This window comes from Aphis gossypii, chromosome X (genome assembly GCF_020184175.1).
Source record: "Aphis gossypii isolate Hap1 chromosome X, ASM2018417v2, whole genome shotgun sequence".
Lineage (NCBI taxonomy): Eukaryota > Metazoa > Arthropoda > Insecta > Hemiptera > Aphididae > Aphis > Aphis gossypii.
The window spans coordinates 50,224,577-50,246,242 of NC_065533.1; the positions used below are offsets into that span (position 1 = coordinate 50,224,577).

General features: G+C 26.5%; 3 protein-coding genes and 2 non-coding genes across 7 annotated transcripts; 3 read left to right on the forward strand and 2 right to left on the reverse strand.

The window, feature by feature from the left end:
- Positions 1 to 4,249: 4,249 nt before the first annotated feature.
- LOC126552954 (U2 spliceosomal RNA) lies at positions 4,250 to 4,443 on the reverse strand. The gene has a single exon (XR_007606415.1). It is a non-coding gene; the product is annotated as a U2 spliceosomal RNA (small nuclear RNA).
- Positions 4,444 to 9,748: 5,305 nt separating this feature from the next.
- LOC114128941 (U5 spliceosomal RNA) lies at positions 9,749 to 9,871 on the forward strand. The gene has a single exon (XR_003592796.1). It is a non-coding gene; the product is annotated as a U5 spliceosomal RNA (small nuclear RNA).
- A 1,784-nt stretch (positions 9,872 to 11,655) lies between these two features.
- LOC114128940 (ERI1 exoribonuclease 3-like) lies at positions 11,656 to 15,044 on the forward strand. Its single transcript, XM_027993554.2, has 5 exons — positions 11,656 to 12,018; positions 12,891 to 13,037; positions 14,242 to 14,451; positions 14,548 to 14,644; positions 14,713 to 15,044. The coding sequence occupies exons 1-5, from the start codon at positions 11,815 to 11,817 to the stop codon at positions 14,799 to 14,801; spliced, it is 747 nt and encodes a 248-aa protein (XP_027849355.1). The 5' UTR covers positions 11,656 to 11,814; the 3' UTR covers positions 14,802 to 15,044.
- Positions 15,045 to 15,579: 535 nt separating this feature from the next.
- Positions 15,580 to 18,692, forward strand: LOC114128935 (hydroxymethylglutaryl-CoA synthase 1-like). Its single transcript, XM_027993548.2, has 8 exons — positions 15,580 to 15,897; positions 15,976 to 16,173; positions 16,656 to 16,781; positions 16,862 to 17,035; positions 17,204 to 17,354; positions 17,958 to 18,119; positions 18,222 to 18,442; positions 18,560 to 18,692. The coding sequence occupies exons 1-8, from the start codon at positions 15,636 to 15,638 to the stop codon at positions 18,661 to 18,663; spliced, it is 1,398 nt and encodes a 465-aa protein (XP_027849349.2). The 5' UTR covers positions 15,580 to 15,635; the 3' UTR covers positions 18,664 to 18,692.
- On the reverse strand, positions 18,388 to 21,619 carry LOC114128936 (uncharacterized). Of its 3 annotated transcripts, XM_050205844.1 has the most exons (7): positions 21,471 to 21,619; positions 21,022 to 21,162; positions 20,756 to 20,924; positions 20,337 to 20,683; positions 19,913 to 20,098; positions 19,782 to 19,847; positions 18,388 to 18,822 (listed from the first exon to the last, which is right to left on the reverse strand). In XM_050205844.1, exons 2-7 carry the CDS (start codon positions 21,088 to 21,090, stop codon positions 18,775 to 18,777), a joined length of 885 nt encoding a protein of 294 aa, XP_050061801.1. In that variant the 5' UTR covers positions 21,091 to 21,162; positions 21,471 to 21,619; the 3' UTR covers positions 18,388 to 18,774. The 3 variants fall into 3 exon arrangements, with proteins under 3 accessions (XP_050061801.1, XP_050061802.1, XP_027849351.2); XM_050205845.1 differs by lacking the exon at positions 19,913 to 20,098 and having other exon boundaries at positions 19,782 to 19,844; positions 21,471 to 21,617; XM_027993550.2 differs by lacking the exon at positions 19,913 to 20,098 and having other exon boundaries at positions 21,471 to 21,616.
- Between the last annotated feature and the right edge of the window lie 47 nt (positions 21,620 to 21,666).

The window sequence follows — 21,666 nt, forward strand, 5'->3', positions numbered from 1 at the left end:
AGCCCCCCTTAAATTATGACCATAATCCGGCCCTGACGGGTACCGCTCTGCTGTACATTAGGTAGGTACCGTGTGGATAATATAGGAGTCCAATGATAGGTATCATTATATAATTTATATACCGAAATACGAAAAACGATTCTGAACTGAGATTATTTGGCAGCCTAGGATATTATTATATATAAAATGTTTAAATGTATTACATTTTTAATTGGGTAGTGAAGAAAGTGGCTTATGTTTTAATGATCTGAATACCCTAAACTTAAATCATTTACAAAAAATGACAATTCAAACAACTGTTGTATGTTTCAAGTTTCTACGACTAATAATTTTTAACTATACCAAAAATCTAAAAATATTTAATAGTAAATCGTTATTTTACGTGTTAATTTTGGATTTCGTAAATATTTAAACTAAGGATACAATTTTTTTAATTGGTCAATGTTCAAGTTCTTTTATAATTATTGTAAGCCAAACTTATGGAAAATCAAGTGTTAAATTTTCAACTCTTAGCTACTTATAGGTACAATATGTATAAATAAATTTTAACTACAAAATAATTTTCAAATACCATTCATGATTTTGACAAATTGTTGTTAATATTTGAACTTCAAACACTAATAAAAAAAAATTGTACCTATGTATTTTTATAAATTTTTAATCACTTTAAGACTAACTCATGATAAACTTTTTATTGAATTTTCAAGTATTTTAACTCATCTAAAAAAATTTTATCGATATTTATAAAAAAAAAAAATTAAACTAAAACGAATATTTCATATGCTTAAAAATAAACTTAAAATAAGTGAAATATTTTGAAAATTATATCATCTAAAGAAAATACCAATCTAAATAACTGGTGAAAATAGTCAAGTATCTAATACTATTTATACTTTTTGAATAATAATAAATATTGAAAATCGTGCGATGATAAATCGTTATTGTTACGCAATTTCGTAAAATTTTTAAATTCAAACGCTCATAATATTTTTCTTATACTGAGGCTTCGAGTTTTCTCTACAGTAATGTGAAGGAAAACTCATGGAAAACTTAGTGTTGACTTTTTCAACCTTAGATATAAATACAAAAAATTGTATGTATTTTCATAAATGTCTCAGTATATGAGAGCAATAGTGTGCCGTCGCCGTGTGCGCTATGTACCTATACTGTGCCAAGTGACAGTGTTGATTTATTTTATATTCTATTGCTTTTTCATTTCTGTAAATGCATTATAACCTATAGGCTTTAATGTTAAGTATAGTATTTTTTTCATTCACAATAATATTATATACATTAGAACCAGTACAGTTTCATTTTGTTATAATTTATTATTGACCAACGCCATCTTAATTCTTATAGTCATCCTATAATTCGCTTTACAGTTTAGTTCTATTACTAAAACATGAAAATGGCATAAGCTTTAGTTTATATTAGATTTATTGAGCATTTGTCATTTTCTAAACAATATTCTTACCTTTAAATTTGATAATAGGTAAATTTACTCTAATATTAAAGTTAACATCACAAAATATGTTTTGCTAAATGCAAATTTGTTATGATGTATATTAGCAAGACAGCGAGACAACACATGTGGATTGTGGATATGGTGTCCTCTTAATACAAAAATTAACAAGTAAAAAACGGAGCTAACAATTTTTAGTATAACTTAAGTGCCTCTTGATCAGATTGCAGACTGCAGGGACTTATGACGACAGTCCGACCCTAATTGTCTGTACACCAGTGGTTCTTAAAGTTTTTCGAATGACGGAACACAGCCATATAAGGCTTATAAGGTTTTCGCGGAACACTAACAACAAAACAGTTTGCATAATTTCAAACATGTTAGTGAAATAAAACAAAACTTGTTCCTAATGATTCTATAGTCTATATACAGTATATATGCACTGGTGACTATAGTTATTAATTTGTACAGTTATTGTTGTTGTATACACGTCTTATATCTTTGTGTTTTGTTTTAAAGGTCAAAATGTCAAGAGAATGAAATAAGAAATACTAAATAAATTTTTTTTCACTGATTTTTAAATTTTGTCGGAACATTTATATGAAGTTCGCGGAACATCAGTGTGACTGTGTTCCGCGCAACACCGGTTAAGAATCACTGGTGTACAGTGTACACGGACACAAACAAAATAAAAAAAAACACTGATCATTGTAAAATCAATACGTTCGCATCATTTCAGAATCTTATACACTATTATGAAAGAAATAATACAGAATAATTTAAAATATTACAAGTTAAAAAAAAAATTGTTTTTAATTACGTTTTATTATAGTTTTGAATTTGAAGTGTACCTTGCCACCTTGGTGCTTGAAAATTAATTTTTAAGCAATTAAGTAGTGCACGAGGCGTTTGTTGACATGTTCATGTTACACTTCCACACTGCGCCAAGTCTCACAGACTCACACCGTAGGACGTAGGTAATAGGTATGATATACCTAGTGTTGATGACTTATTAGTTATTACTTATTACTCACACTAGTCACACATTTAAGATTTACACAGTATGCACGTGTTTAAAAAAAAAAAGTTCGATTTCCCATACTCAAAAAATAAGTCCTGTATTGATGTTAAATAAAATTTACAATATAGGTATACCTAATTTATTACTGCCATAAATCATTATACTATATCGTCTATAATCGCCTAATAATTCTACGCAGATTAAACAAAACAAACATTGATTCAAGAAAATGTGAGATTTCAATAATAATACCTGTAATAAACTTTAAAACATTTATACATATAAGTAATTTTTTTTTATTATTATTATTATTACAAAAATGCAGAATTAAACAATTTAATACGTTTTATAAACTTGTTGAATGTTTTAAAAATTATTTAACGAAATGGTGAAAATTGTTTAATGAAGTAGTTTTTGTACACGCATAACCTTACAATGTGTAGCCCCTTGTTCACACTAATTTTACGTCTAAATAATGCTTCCGCACCGTCGACACAACGATGAGCGGTCTACTAAACCGTGTAACACGTCAGTAGTGCAGTACACGTATAGGACGTAGCGGGTAGTGAGGGTCATACACAAAACACAATGCTCGCGGCATTCAGCAATGCTCGTCGATTTGTGAATACGGAACGCTATCGTAATTGAGTTATATATAAGCACGTCGCAACTTATCGTTCGTCTTTACATCAAAATCAAACACTTTGACGTTGAAGAATAGTCAAACGACGCTTTTATAACGGTCGTATTAATTAATATTTTGTGCACGACTGTGTACGAGTTATACGCAGCACACGCAATGTGTTCATTGCCACCCTCCCCCCCCATTTCGCACACTACTTGCAGTCACGTCGCCGTCGACACTATTGTCGTTATAATATTCCATAACTATTAATATGTACTCTGTGCGAAAATCGTACACAAAACTATTGAAAAAAAAAAAATCTAAAATTGATTATTTTCAAACAATGCGATTGTCTTTCGCGTACATTTTTACTTTAAATAAATACCACTACGTATAGTACTCAAGTTCTAGATGGCCCGTAAAAACATTCTACGTATAATATCTGTGCATATATCTAACACGTAATATAGCGATGTCGTCTATTAAAGTATAAATTATCACAATACGATAAAAATTAAAAACCGTGAGACACAGCAGTACACACTACACGTTTACGCGTAATCGTAGTGGTGGAGTCATGAAACGTGTGTGTGTGTGTGTGTCGCTTGTCGATAGGTAGCAACGCTCTTTGCATTGTTATACATAGGTAGACAGAAACCACGTAAAAATCTCGACACTCGTAATAATATTTTTATAACGTAATAATTTTTCGTACGTTTTTAAATCAAAATTCAACTTTTCTGAAAAAACAATAATGCACTTTATTAAAATGGTCATTAGTAGTTTTAGTGTTAGTGCACTAGTTCAACACAAACGGCGTAAGGTATAACGATTGAAATTAATATATTTTGAAAAAAAAATCGTCCACCTACGTATATTGTATGTTATTAATTTATAATAAATGGATGATTGTAAAAAGTTCCTTCACTTTTCACACAAATGAAGTTCACGAGTAAATCGCTAACGTTGTGAAAATCCAAAATTCGGGAACGTTGAAATTTGGAACCTATACAATTTTCAAAAATCAAAATTTTGAAAATTCCAAAATCCAAAATCCAAAATTTTGAAAATTTCCAAAATTCAAAATTTTGAGTTTTGAAAAATCAAAATCTTTTTGGATTCTTATAAACTAGATCATTTTATTATGTGGGCCGTTCCCGGTGGTACTGCAATACCGGGTCAACCCGCGGTGGAGCAGGAGCAAGCCCCAAAATCTCCACCAAGTTTTCAAAAATTAGTTTAACATTTGAACCTTTCGATGAAAGGTGTATCAGATGTTAAGCTGATAAGAACAGATACTACACTTTGATCTTAGCCGATAGGCCGAGAAGCGATACACTACAAACATCTTTCAGCTCTCTTATAGACGAATACAATTCTTAAACAATAGCAGTTTCAAAAATGGAAAAATTCGGTAAAGGAAAAATATCGATTTTCAAAAAATCGGATTTTCAAAAAAAGTCGTGTATGACAATAATTTATTTGTCTACATATTATACGTCATCAATAAATGTATTTAAATACATAATTTCATAGATTAATTGTCGAAAATTCGATCGCACAAACAGTACAGCTCAATCGCGCTATCTATCGTCAACGAAAAACGGCGTACACACCAAATATTGCGAATACGCGTATACGGCGGTACATCGTTTTTTGTCGACGACGAGTCGATTGCGATCGTATATCGTTAGCGCCCTCTTGTTGTTTTTTTAAAATAATCTTAACAATAGAAAAATGACATTTTCCACTTGGTAATTTTGAAATTATGTCGATATTATTTCATGAATCAAAAACGATTTAATAACTAGCAATATTGTAAATTATCGATTTAAATTGTATTTGAAATTGTGTTTGTAATCGTTTATAAAATAATATCAATAATAATTTTATTATTTTATACTATTAAAATCCTATGTTTTCGTGTGTATTTTTTTAAATATTTTAGTTTTGAAACTAGTTATTATAAATACATAAAATAATATAAAACTCTCAAAACTCGTTTTAAAATTTAAATATCAAATATTAACAGAAGAACATGGATAATATATCCACCTTCAATATAATAAATAATATATTTAATATAATATGATAAATAATATGTAATAATATTACAATAATTATAATCACCGCCAAATAGATTCTGGTGAACGCAATAATGTTTTGTAGTACGTTTTTACATACGACGATGATGCAAATTTCGATTGCATATCGTTAACACCATCTTATAAATAGTCATCTCATTTTGTACAATTTGTAAAAATTGGGAAAATTAATATTTAATATATTTTCTAATAATGTAAAATTTTAGTTAGAAAACTTGTTTTTTTTTTTTAAAATACAGCGATAACATTTTTTTATCAATGATTGATGAAATATCAGTATATCTTAATAAAAATAATTTTATAAATTTATTTTTTAAATTCAATTTTTTTAGCATTTATGACTGTTTTTTCATATTTTAATTTTGTCGCTAGTTACAAATACCAGAACCGTCAATCGAAGTAACTTGGAATTGCCAAGTGAAATGAAACGATTCGGTTTTTGTTTAAACATATCAGGTTATCTCTGAGAAAAAATGATTTATTAATTTTACTTTCATTAAAATTAAATTTACAATTTTTGTGATAATAAATGTTATTATTTATCAAGTGATTGGTCTTTTTATTACTTCTGAAAAATATAACCAAACATTTCGTATGATTACAGCGATTTTATTATTGCTGTCAAAAGTGCTTCAGATCTTGATGATTGAAGTCAAGTGTAAAGGTTTTAAATTTTTTTTATGCTTTAAACAGTTCAAAAGCAGAATTTTGTAGTTGGATAAATATTTTTTCAATTTTATAGCTTGTTTTATTTTACAAAAAAAAAAAAATTGAGGGTGACTTGTAACACCAAAAAAACAGTAACCAGACAATTATTGAGAAAAAGAAAAAGAGCGAATACAAAATGAGCAAAAACATAATAAAGAGCGAACAAAATATAATATTATAATATAATTAAAATAAATTATTTGCATTTATTATTTATTATATTTATAACAAAAAATATAAAATATAAAATATTTGTTCATATTTGACATACTTTTATTGAATTAATACATTAATTATACTTGCAATGAAAAATTATACGCGATACCTTTTAAATATTAAACTGTCGTAGTATTATAATAATCGTCAATTATATTTTTTTTAAGTACTATAGCTAGCTGGTATAAAATATTTAAAGACGAAAACATTTATGTTATACATTTTTCTTCTTTATATTATGTTTTCGCTCATTTTGTATTCGCTCTTTTTCTTTCGTTCAATTGTCGTAGAACGTAGAACTCAAAAAAATACTATATCAAGGGACCAAATAATTAAAAAAGACAAAGAAGAGGTCATTTCAAATTTCAATAGTATCTATTAAGTAGGTACCTATTAAGTACTTATTGTTAAAAAGTTATGTTTTTCTATTTAAAAAGTTATTTTATTTTGTTTTTGTAATTTTGTTATGTTCCTTATTGGTAATATTTTTATTATTTTAAGTTTAACCATGTAGGTATACAGTTTAAAAAAGGTTAAATCAACCTATTTTTTTAAATATTTAATTTACATATACTTGTGTTAACTTAAAAAAAAATATTTTGTTACCCAAAAATTGAGGTGACTTGTAACACATACTTTTTATTTTTTTTTAAGTCCAATTTTAGTCAAAAAACTAAATGAAAGGTCTTATTCTATTCATGAAATATATGCAGTATGCGCACATTTATGTATTTTTTGTAGCCCATTGCAATTTTTTTTATGCTTGGAATACCTAGAAGTATAACAAAATCATTTCAAGTCACTTCAATTGACAGACAACGGTAGTAATAAATATGTAAAGTATAAAAATACCACTTGCTTTAAAATTAAAATATTAAATAAAATTTACTGAAGAACACAGAACATATTCTTACTAATAAATTTTATATCAGATATAAATTTGTTATCATATCAAAACTAATAAAGTAATAACACAACAATTTTATGTTATATGTTTCTTCAAAGACAACAATTAAGGGTATAGGCGTCCACTTCAAAAATTCTAATTTCATACTGACACACCACACACATTTCTAAATTATAGATAAAAATATTTGGAACATATAATGTACAATAAATACACAGCATTTTTGAAAATTTTAATGAAAGTGATTGTATAAATATTTTTAAAATATTGAACTAAAATAACATTTTTTTCATATATAACTAAAATTTACAAATCTTTAGAAAAGTAGGTATACCTACTTATGATTTTATAAATATTTCAAATTAATTAAAGCATTAAAGAATTATTATTTAATAAGATAAAAAAATCCAACCTATATTTAGTCTAAAAATAAATCTTAAATACAATTTAATTTAACTTTTTTTATTTAAATGGTGTCGTCAATGGGTGGTTTCTTATTTAACACCTCATGTCCTGTTATTTATTTTACCACATAAACTTATTGTGCATTGGCATTTAGCTGTACAGATTATTTATTTCTAATAAAAAATAAAATAATTATTTTCAAACAGTTCAACATTAACAATAATATTACCTATTTAATATTCTATTAAATAAAAAAATTAAAAAAAAAATAAAATATGTAAAATTAATTATATTGCATAATTAATTAAAATTTCAAAAACATGTACAACTTAAAAATTAAATTAAGTGTTAGTTATATTTTATAAATGACTATAAATTTAATTATCGTATGATTAATATAATATTACTTTAATAGTTACTTTGTTGTACAAAATAATTGCTGTTTTAAATATTTAAAACTACCTATAATAAGTTAAATAAAAATCTTTTTTTTTAGTTGAATATTATTATGGTGCCTTAAAGAGTTTTTTGAAAACAAAACTTTATGTATTAGGTATTTATATTAAACAAGGTTGTTTGGCTTTAAGTTATATTTATCTAAGATGACATTATATCATTGATTTTAAATAATGTGTAAATTAATAATAATATTTCAATATTTATAAATACATGTTGTAATTAATATAAATAAAAACAAATTATTCAAAAAAGAAAAAAGAAGTTTATAATATAAGTAAAACAGTAATACTAGTAATAGTATACCGTGATTTGTTTTAGGATTTATTTAAAAAATAATTACATGTCGATTTTTAAAAAGTATACATAAACATAAACGAATTCAAGCAATTTTATGAAAACATCGATTTCACAGAGAAAGAATAATATTATGATTTACTGACTACGTGCTGTTTTTGGTATTCACCGCTAGATATCCTCAACCCTACATAATATTAAAGACTTGTAATTCAGACAAAGTGCACGTATTTTATTTTTTCCAGTTGAACACGCAGTGGCGTCATTTCAATTTTTGCGGCGTGTAGTATGCTTAAGTACAAACCACTATACATTTTATTCAGGCCAATCAATTTATAAAGTGATCCAAATTACTGCAATATTGGATTTTAAATATGCAAATGTATACTCTGGGCTGTCCAGATAACGCCACTGTGAATATGGTCCTGGAATATTATTTTTATGTCCACACAGACTTCTGCGTTGGAAATAAATATGTACGTAACACTTAACCGTCAAACCAAAAGGACATTTTGGAGTAAAAGCAGATTCTAAAATTCAATATTTCGATATAAACAACGTCCTGCTGAAGCTTTGTTTCCATTGCGGTACATTGACTATACACAGAATAATGTCTATTAATTGTTCGTGATGGAACGCGCCAGTCACCACGTAGTGCGGTGTATCGTCGAACCAAAAACATACTATGAGGTGCATTCAATGACTATACACAGAATAATGTCTATTAATTGTTCGTGATGGAACGCGCCAGTCACCATGTAGTTGCGGTGTATCGTCGAAACAAGAAGATTCTATAGCCAGACTGGTTAATCGACTAAAGAGAGAAATAATGCTATATAATATTAACCGTATGAGAACGATGACTCGAAATTTAGTCGAGACGAAGCTGTTCTTTCTGGTAACGAAACAATAACAATAAACACGTCTTTTTCCAAACTATTACAAACATTATCACTAACACCGACTATGCAATCAAGACTCGAGAGCTATAATCGATATTGAAATCATAAAAAAAAGCCGATTCGATTGGCATTTACATTACAAACAATATTTGTTATCGTCGTCCACTCGTGTATCGTATTGCGTTATAATATACTGACGCACGACGAAATGAAAAATTACTCAGATTAAATTAATTCGTCAATCATCGTGATGTTGTACATGGCATGGATCGGGAAACCGTTGACGGAGGAGATCCGATATGTGTTCGAAACGTCGCGATACGTTTTCGTTCGGTACATTGTTGTAGCGGTCGCCGTGCTCGGACGTTTCGATGAACCGCCGATAGATGGCGTTCGCTGGCACGGTCGTTTGTCGACGCGCTTTCGACGCGATCGTCGAGCGTTTCGAAAGTACCGCGACCACGGATTTTCGAGTTCGGCCGTCGTAACGACGCCTAAACTTTGCGCCGGTCGCGGTCCGGACGCGCACCGACCCTATGGACTCGCGTTCACTACTCGGAAAACGACGTGATGCGAAAAGCAGCAACTGCACGGCGTCGTTACTGAGCCAACGGTATATAGGTACCCGAAAAATGAGCAGACGACAACTCCGGTTCCCTTTCAAAACGAAAAAATCTTTCGCCTTTTACTAAAGATTTCCGTGGAGGGGAGCACTCAAAGGAGTCTAGAAAATTAATTTTTTAACTGCCTGATCTTACGGTCGGGCTTCTGATACAAACAAACATTTAAAAATCAAAGTATATATCGTACTTCATATGCTTCTGTGAAGTACACTCGTATGCGGCAAGTAGTGTGTGTTACACGTAAGTGCGTGACTGCTTGTTCGTTCGGTATTCAGTGTGTGTGTGTGTGTGGTAATATTATATGAGAATTCCTTATTGTCCTTTTGGTGTGTGTGATGCGTATCTACCAAAACGCGTATAATATTTATAATAATCGTGTTATCTACAGACAATACAAACGCTTTTTCCCTATCACTATGAGTTATCATTTTATCAATATTAAATGAAAATTGTACATGTTTTGTAGTTTGTACGCTGACCGGCTGTCCAGTTGTTTCATGTTTGCATAATATTTGCTTATACAACGGTAGTCGATACTCACTCGGTATTTTGTATTTTTGTACTCAGTCACCTCAAATCACTCAAATCAAAGCATCGACTATTGCTCTAATTTTATTCCGAATCGTCGATCTTACTCGATGCACGTAAATAATGCTTACGTTATTTCAGCAATTTTATTTCTGTTTTTATGAAAAAAATATGAACCCTTTTTTATATGTACGAACTACGAATAATATTTTGCTTACGATATATTTTAACAAAAAATGTGTCCAGACTCGAAAATACATTACTTCAGTATATTATGATAAATAATTCCAAATTTTGGTAAATACGACGATAAGTTTATAATTTATTATAATTTTTGATAAACACATCCGTGCCCGGTAATATTAATAAAGAAAATTATAAAATTAAACGTAATTCCTAATTTCACAATGAAAATTATTTGAAAATATTATGGTCACCGTAATTGTCTAACTTCATTCAACTACAGCATACGAATATGTTAAAATTGTTTATAATATGTGTAATTAGTACTCGTTTGTATTATGTTATATTTAATATTTATACTACTACAGTAACTTGAGTAAAAATTATAAAATTATAATTTCAATGGTACACAAGGACAATGGTAATTGATTGCATCATTAATATCTATTTCAATTGTAAGATTTTATTACTGATAAAAAACAAATTATATTAGAACTATTAAGTACATTATTAAATTGTTATAGGCTAAACGCTTGGATTTTGATATTTTAATTTTATAGCCTTATAGGTAATTGACCACCTAACAATTATATTTATTTATTATACATAATAAAACACATTTGACTTGATGTTTTCACGGTAGGTATCATTTTTGTCTTAGTTTCGATAATATAGGTAATATACCAATTTGTTACTGAGTAGATACTATATAATATTGTATTTTAATTTATTATACTGAAATTTTTTACTAACTACCTACTCCTTTACTTAGCTGTAATCATTAATTATTTATTTTTTTGTATTATTTGTGTTAATTATTTTATTATAGGTAGAGTTAAATGTTGTCAACCATACTTTAATTTTTTTACAGTAAATTAAAATATACTATTATTGTGTAAAATTGAAATATAATAGACATTAGGTACCTACTAAGGGTATAAGGACTTAAGGACTTCCACATTCCTAAGGCCAGGACTGTTAATACTTATTACTATTCACTAATGATACCCGTACCTTATACTTTAATTCATCAAATAATATAATACATAAATATTGTTTTAAAATAACTGATATACTAAAGATAATAAATTATAAATTAGTTTAATAGTATACACACACAAAACAATAATCATTATTTGAATTATCTTGAGACTTGAATTAGAGAAATTTTATTTGAAAAACAAATGTTTCTAGTTTAATATGTTTTTATAGAACTTTGGGTACTATACAATAAAATTAATTTATTTTGTGAGATATTACCACAGGGCACAGAATATTCAGTGATACTACCGCCTTATCAGAAAGTTAGAAAGTGATAAGTGGCACATTACTGGGAGCTAACAGTTTTTTTTATATTGTTTAAATATCTTCAAATTATGATGAAGTTTAAAGGATTATTCCGATCACAAATATTTCCTAAGTACAAATTGGTATTCAATAAAACAATGTTTATCCGGTCAACAGACAAGCCGAATGCAAAATCACTAACAAGTCTTAACAAGTCCCAGCCGTATACCAAATATTTTGTCTTAGATTTTGAAGCCACTTGTGACAATGGGGCTCATTTACTAAAACCTCAGGTTGATTTTTTGTTTAAACTTAAGTGTTTAAGTGATAATGGCCTAATTTTTAATTCTTCTAAAGAAAAAAATAGAAATTATCACTTTTAATTAAAAGTTGATTTTCCTCAGTGTTTAATATTTAATTTAAAATATCTTATAGTTGAAATAATATTGTATTAAGATAGTGTGTGAATTAAAAAACAATACATACAAATTTAACAGTTTCATCACTGAAAATAAGCGGGATGTATAAGTAGAAAAGTGATGTTTGGTTATGATATTGTAAAAATAATCATGTTGTATATTTTATAGTAGGTACTGATCTGCTTAGCACTTGACATATTTATCAAAGATTGTACTTAAAGCCCTGATACATTTTACTGGCTAACATTGAACTTTTGAATCAGTTAATACCCCTCATAAAGTGTTTTTAAATTTAAAAATAATGATTTTAGACAGATTTAGTTCCTCGGAAAAATGTAACATTTTTATTAGAATAGGTACTTACATATTCTCATTAGTTTATTTCAGTTTTTAAATTTACTTAAAAAGAACTTTAATGGTATTATTTCTTGTAAATGCAATTGTTCCATTACATTTTTAAAAACTTTTACTGTATCAAAATATTTTATAAAACCACTCATATCATATTAATATAGGTATGTATTACAATTAATTTATTACTAATTCATCATGTTCCAATTCATAAAATAGCAATTTACAATTATTAAGACAGTACATTTTTATCAATAAATACCAATAAAAATTAAACAAAATAATGAATATTTTTAACAACAAGTTATTGTAATGTATCATATTGAAATTTTTATTTACTCACTGTTCGTCTATTTTTTTTTTTTTTTTTAATGTTCTTAATATATTTGTTTTAGGAAATAATTGAATTCCCATGTATACTGGTAGAACTTAATACAGTCAAAGGAGGTTTTGAAGTAGTATCATGTTTTCATTCATACGTTAAACCTATAATTCATACACAGTTAACAGAATATTGTACAGAGTTGACTGGTATTACACAAGTATGATATTTCAAAATTTATTTTTACAATTTTTAAGCTTTATTTTATAATTTGTTAGAATTACTATTGATGTTAACTAAAAAGTTGCCAAATTATGTAATATTGACAAAATTTAAAATATTACATAATTTAAAATAAATTATGTGTTCAAATATTGATGCTAACTTAAATTTATAGTATTAACAAATTAACATATTTTTATATTACGGATAAAAAATATAAAATTGTTCACTTACCTTCTATTCTAAACAGCCAACTTACCATCTTGAATAAATATATTTTCATTAGTTAATTTTTTTTTTTTTTATCTAAATTTACTTTTGGAAATAGGATACTATTAGGAATATTAAGCTTCTTGTAAATATATAAGGATATTATGTTTAGATTTTTTTGATTATTGATTATTATACATTTAGAAATAGTGTAACATTTTAAGCTTTAACTTACTATTCTTTTTATGTGCTACCAAATATTGTTTACTATGAGACTAGATAGAATAAATCTGGCCCCATAAAAATGTACAAAACATTAAGATTAAAATATTATAATATAATAGTGTTTGAAAAATAAACTTTATTTTTATAATATTGATATATTGAAAAATTCAAAAATGAATATCCAACCAAGATTATAGTCTATTCTATAATCCAGTAGTTCCCAACCTTTTTGGTACTATGGACCACTTAGAGAACTTTCAATACGTCACAGACCACCTGAATTGTATACCTCATTTTTCTTATAAATTAGAATCAATTTTTTTCACACATTTTAGAATTTAGACTATGAATAAATAAAAAAAAAACAATGAAATTCCTTATAAGAGCCTTTTAATAATGTTTATTATTAATAATTTTTAATTACAATTTAAAATAATTAAAAATTTAACACAAATTATCTAAAATTAATGTATTAACAAGATCGGATTATTGGTTAAAATAATAACATAAATTTCACTGTATAATATAAATTTATAAATAAACTACATACTTTATACAATTGTTAGTATTCCTGTTATGCCTCAAAGGAAAATGAAATATTTAAAATATTTTTAAATTTTGTAAGTATGGCTAGCAGACCACCAGTGGTCCGCGACCTTTAAGTTGGGAACCTATGTTATAATCAATGATCTAACTATATTTATTAATAGAGCTTTTAATTATTAAAAAAATGAATATTATACATTATATGCATTTATGAATATTAGGATATGGTCAATAATAGCCCACCATTTGATGAAGTATTCTCTAATTTTTGCAATTGGCATAATGATCATATAAATATGGAAAAAGAAAAATCTATCATTGTAACATCAGGTAACTGGGACATTGGTAACATGTTTGTTGAACAGTGTAAATTGTTTCCTTCAACAATAACAATTCCAGAGTTCATGTGTACTTGGATAAATATTAAAAAGGTATTTCAAAAAAAAATAAAATAAAATATTTTAACATTCTTAACCAATAAACAGTTAAAAATAAATAAATGTGTGTTATCTTGATTATTTTAATAGTTGTTTGCTCTGACAATGGGACAATATCCATTAGGTATAAAAAATATGCTGAAGACAACAAATTCAAAACAAATTGGTAACATTCATTGTGGAATTGGTAATATTCATTTAAAATAAATATTAATAGAGAATATAATTATCATTATTTGTATTTATGGTTTATAGATGATTGCGTTAACATTATTACCATTATGAATCAATTATTACAACGAGGTTGTGTATTTCAAGCTACTAATAAAATAACCAGTGTATAAAATATATTTTGTATAATATACTATGACATAAGTAAAATTGAAATAAATAATAGAATTTTAATTTAATTTATATTTTACCTAATTTTTTTAATATTAATCAATTATGAATGGATTCAAGTGCTCAACATTTAAGTTTGTTGTCTAAACTTGAAGATGAGAAATTCTTAATTTTTAGTTTTTAAGTTTAAGCATAGACATATGTACTAGTTGGAAATATTAAATATATTATATATATATATTATATACTGAAATCTCAATATTTTAAAACCTTATCAAGTTACCCATAAATACTTATTTAAATGAAAGTAATATTTTTTTAAATTATAATTTATCACAAAAATTAATTTTATTATTAATTTATACATTTGTATAGGTATATTTTGATTACTATATGTCTATATGATAATAATATAATTAGTATTTTTTTTATAATTTATTATTCATTATAATTAGGTGAATTTCAAACTGTAAATAAACTATCTATATATTACAATAGTTAATAGCTAGATTTTCACATGTACTTTTACTATTTAGTTAGACAATGAATACTTATATATACAAATATCATTTTCACATAATTTGGCTCACAATAGTTCCCATTACATTATTTATTGATTATTTTTTAATTACAAATTTACAATTTCTATAAACACTATATAAATATTGCCTTCTATTCTCTAATGGTTACTTTATTAAGCCAATAAAACATATATTTGATTGTAAATTCATATTTTTGAAGTAAAATATTGTAAGTTATTTATTTTTTTTAATATGTTAATCTTATCTTCACACATTTTCATAACTCATAAGTACCAATGATTTTATTTTATACAAATGTATATTTTTTTAAAGTATAGTATAAAAATGGATAATACCCAAGGTAGATGGCCTGAACACGTAGGGATACTAGCCTTAGAGATAGTAGTACCATCTATGTATGTGAGTCAGACTGACCTTGAGCTACACGATGGTGTATCCAAAGGCAAGTATACAATCGGTCTGGGTCAAGAGCGTATGGCATTATGTTCAGACCGTGAAGATGTTGTCTCATTGTGTCTAACTGCAGTTAGTTTGCTGATGAAACGTACAAAAACAAGTATGTATACATAATAATATATATTTATACCAATTTAAATGTGATGGATTTTACATAGTATATTTAAATACAAATAAGGTTACTCTAATATTGGACGACTCGAAGTGGGAACTGAAACACCAATAGATAAGTCCAAAAGTATCAAGTCTATGTTGATGCGTTTATTTGACAACTGTAACAACAACGTCGAAGGCGTAGATTCAACCAATGCATGTTATGGGGGCACAGCTGCTCTTTTTAATTCAATAGCATGGTTGGAATCCAGCGCGTGGGATGGTATATATGTATCTTCTCTATGATAAAAGATTTATGAATTTACTGATTACAATCATTAAATCATGGCTTAAGACTTGGCATTTGCATATTTATTTTTTTGCATTCCCACTGTAATTCTAATTTATAGTAAATAAGAATCAAATTTCAAATTTTGCTTTATAAAGCTATATTAATATCAAAATAAAAGTACAATTTTAAAAGATTTGGCAGTAAATAAAATAAAAAAACGTATTAATCAGTTATTTAGTTTTCAAAAATATTAAATTGTGTTGTCTTTGTTGAATTTATAACATTAAAATTAAACCTCATCGCATGATTTCAAAAGTTTACATTTTAATGTTTTATAAAACGTCAGTGATTATTTTTAGAAGTACATATTACATACCTATTTTTTTTTTAAATTCAGTCGTAAATCATAATTGGAAACAAATAATTCATGTTTAAATGATATGTAGTAATCGAGTTATATACATTGTTTGTAGGACGGTTGGCTATTGTTGTTGCTGCAGATGTCGCGACATATGCTCGCGGTGGAGCAAGGCCAACAGGTGGTGCAGGTGCTGTGGCAATGCTACTAGGACCTAATGCACCCTTGGTGTTAGATAGAGGTTTCAAGATAGAACTATATTATTTTTTTGCTACTATAACATTGATTTTTTAATATGTGTTAATCTAAATAAAAACTTAGAACTGAGAGCTTCACACATGGATGACACGTACGACTTTTACAAAGGAGATATGAGCACAAATTACCCAATAGTAGAAGGAAAAGTGTCGATCAGATGTTATTTTGAGGCGCTTTACAATTGCTATTATTTGTATCGAAAGAGATTTTTGAAGAAATTTGGTGGCATCGACAATGGCAAGTCCAATAATCTGAGTAATAGCTTATAAAAATTAATAAATTAGTATGATTTTTACATTAATCCATTTTAAAGACTGAAGGTCTAAGTAAACCTAGATTTACTATGATTTACTAACTTGCCAATTGAAATTGATTTCGTTCACGTTTAAACGTAAAATGTTATAGGCACTAAGAGTGTTTTGCAACACTTTGATGCCATTGTTTTTCATTCTCCCTATGGAAAACTTGTAAGGAAAGCGTTTACTTGGTTAACACTTCATGACGTGCAGTTAGATGTCAAATGTTATGAAAATGAACCAAATCTATTGAAACATGTGTAAGTAAATTAAATGTGTGATCACTAAAATCTGAGTTTCGATTGGGAAAATTAACAAATGCATATTATTACTAGGAATCTTTTTTTTTCTGATTTTTAAATGCGTTTTCTATGATTGTTTTAAAATAATTGTGAATATTCTTGGTTCAAGAGTTACAACAAAGTGTAATAAATTAATAACTAATAGTCTTGATTTGGTAATAAAAATACAGTTAAAACTTAATTATTTTTTACTTTTTTCTTCTACGTTCATTTGCTTAGATTGACTAAACCAAAGATATCTCTAAATTTTCTGACCAAAACCAACAAGTCACATGATAAAAACAATTTTTTTTTTAACATTTTAGAATTTTGTTCTTTTCAAAACAAATTTTTTTCATCAACAATTTTCAAAATATTTTTTTTTAAAGAAGGTTTAAGACATTTTTGATAATTTCTTTAATAGTTATTTTTTTGTGGAAATATTTTGAAATTCAGCATCTAAATAAACACATTATTTCAATAAAAAAAAAATAATAAAAATTTGTGATCATATGGTAAAGATACACAATTACCCTTTGTTTACTAATGAAATAATTTATGAAATTATGAATTGCCCATTAGTAATACAGATATCAGTGTCGATATGTTATCTGATTTGGGTGTTGTAAAAGACACAGAACAATTGTTTAAAAAATTCACTGCACAAACACAAAAATTACCCAAAAATATTGGAAACATGTATACAGCATCTATATTTAGTGGACTAATTTCATACTTGCTTAGGTAATTATAAAATGTTTGGTTTTCATTGGTTTTACAATTTAACCATAACATGGACACAGAAATATGTATTGTAATTGATGCGTTAAATTAATTGGATTACAGTAAACCTACCTGTGAAATGGCTGGGAAACGAATAGCAATGTTTTCATTTGGTTCTGGTATGTGTTCTTCATTTTATTCAATTACTGTACACCCAGGGGAAAAATTAGATACTCTTATTGGTTTATTGAAACACGTTCCTAGGATGTTAGAAAATAGACATTGTACATCGACTGATGAATTTGAAAATATATTAACAAACCGGGAATTAGCTTACAATAAAGGTAGTATATCTATTATCTATTATTATTGTTCTATAAAATTATTACTTGACATCTGAATACTAGTTGTGTTTTTCTTAACTATGTTCTATAAATTAAATTATTTAAATTTGTTTATAGCACCTTTTGAACCTACTTCAAATGTTGACAATTTGTTTCCTGATTCATGGTACTTGACTCATATTGATAGTACTTTTAAACGATATTATGCACAAAAGAAATAAACTACGTTCAGAAGTACCAGTTATTTTTAATATGTTTTTACATGATAAGATGAAAATAATGCTTAATGATTTATTATTGATTTTAGAATTTTTTTTTAATTTTCATCAATTTCATTTGATACTGTTAATGAGTGCTTGTATTTCATTTGCAGAATATTTCTGAAAAATAATTTAAATTTCTTATATTTCAATTGTAAATTTAACTTTTAATAAAATATTTTTTTAGAATTGGTCATTATTAAATAAAAAATAATAGAAATTATAAAATTATTTATTTTTATTTGTATGTATAGTAGAACCTCGATTATCCATCACCCAATTAACCGTATTCCTCAGTACAGTAACAGTATTCCTCATAACTACCAGGCGGCAGACTACTTGCGTGTTGCAGTAAAATCTTATCGACTTTAAATATGAGCAGGTATATTCAAAAAACAATAATAATTAGTTATGTAACTTTAAATGATAAATGTATGTTTGTATGTATGTGTGTTTAAAAAAATATTTATTGTTCACTAAACTGTCTTTACAATTATCCATCAAAGCTCTGGTTCCGACACTGACAGTTAATCAAGGTTCTACTGTATTAGATTATTAGATACCTTAAAAATTGAACTGATACATTTAAACATCATAATTTCAGTCCTTAAGTGTAAAACATAAATGTAAACATAACAAAACATTAAGTTTATATATGAAGATAAAAATTTAAGCACAGTAATAGTTACAAAAAAAACTTTAAAAAACCTGACAATTTACTCTGGGAATCAAGAAAAATAACTGAAATTTGAAACTTTTCACCATTATGTTTGATTTTCTATACATTATGAAATTTTCAAAATATTAAGATTAATTTTAAGCTATTTGTGCACTAAACCAATTCTCACTGTTCTACTAATTGAAGTATGGAAGTTTAGGCAATATAAACAATAAAAAATCTAAATGAAAAAAAAAAACATTCAAAAAAATTTTATATGTGAAAAAAAGAAGTAACTAAAATTGATTATGTTTTCAAATTATACACGTAAAAATTTGTGTCTATAAAAATTTATGAATATACCGTACTACACGTGTATACTTAATGATATTATTAGTATTTTATAAAAAAAACAACTTACTGATTTTTGTGGCAATATTTCTGATTTTATTTCTTTTCTTATTAAACTATCTTCAACAAATTTCTTCTGAAAAATAATTTTAATGCATTATGAAATAATAATATGTATATGTATATAATTTGTATAATTACTGTATTTAATTTTACTGAGAAAATAAATTTAAATCTATCATCTTCCACGTGTGTTATATTTTGTTTATCTCTATAAGATGATATATCAAGCCATACTATTTGTATATAATAAACTATAAATACATAGAACCATAAACCCATAGAAATTAAATGAATAGACAGGAACTGCACATAACAACAGCATTTCTAGAAATATATCGACATGTACACAGTTAAATAACCTGTATTGATGGCATTTGTGCATGTACACTAATATTCAATTTACTTTTGGATATAACTAAAAACTAAATCACAGTCACATAATTTACTAAATCAAATATTACAAATAATATTAGCGTACCCAATAACTACTATTTACAAAATAAAATATGTTAATATATATCTAATAAAATAATATTTAATCAATATACAAAAATAAATTTACCTGGTTCATAAGATCATCAGCCTTTGTATTATTATGTTTTATAATTCCTATATCTTTATCAATAGAACATATATTTGATAATGAGTAATTTTCATTGATATTTAATAAAATACTTTCTAGTTTTAATACATGGTCTTCTATTGATTTTAGTTTGTTATAAATATCAATGTTACTTTTACTATCATCACTTTTAATATTTAAGACTTTTTCTAGGTTTGATATTCTTTCTCGTACATCTGGTTTTAATCCAATTGAACTTGTATTATTTGATAAATTGTAACTGTTTGAACTAGTTATGTCCAAACCACCATTATTCTGTGGTCCTACATTATTTTGTACTATTGTCTCTGAAAAAAAAAAAATATCTTTAATTGAATTTTTATAAAATAAGGGTGTACACTATAAAAAAAATACTATACTTTTTACAAAGCATTCAGATCCTCTCTGACGTTTAGCTTCTATTGTATTACAAGTTCTGGAAGCACCAGAATAATTTGAGCTTGATATTGAGTTACAATACATTCTTGTATTTCTATCATGGTTTTCTTCTCTTTTTCTCTTTAAAAAATTTTCAATCCTGTCGTTGACCTACCATAAAAATATTACAACAATAAAAAATAATATTATCAAAAATAATTTACGAATTGTATACTGATGTAAGATTTTGGGTGAATGAAAAACTTACCACAGTGATAGGTTTACATATTTGAACTTCACTAGAATCCAAATATGTAACTCCATTGCTGTTTTCCATACTGTTCAATTCAATAGGTTGTTCATATAAATCCACAAACTTAACACATTCACACGTTAGGAGTCTCCTCAGCTGTACATAATACACATACAAGCATATCCATTAATCATAGAGCAATATATTGAATACCCAAAATATATCAATGTTGAGAAGACTACAAAGCTTAAGTGAATAGTATTATGGTCAAATTTAAATACAACAATGAATTTGTATTTTTTAATTATATCAATATCAATTTAACAATAAGTTACTAGGTAGTGGCCAAGTTTTCTGTATTAGAAATTATACAATAAAAATGTTATGAACATAATTTTATGCACTAAATATTAATGAATAGATTTCAAAGAAAATTCAGAGTAAAATTATCATTAGAATATTACCGGCAACAATTGTCCCAAAATTGAAGCTATATAATTAACAATTATTATGTGAATAGTAGAAACATGTAACAATTAGTTTGTTTTTAAAAGTACGAAAGTTATGTTAATTAATAATTATTGTTAACAAATCTACCGGTTATCACAAATTACAATAACAATATGAATTAACCAAAGACTTTATAAGTACATGATTTAA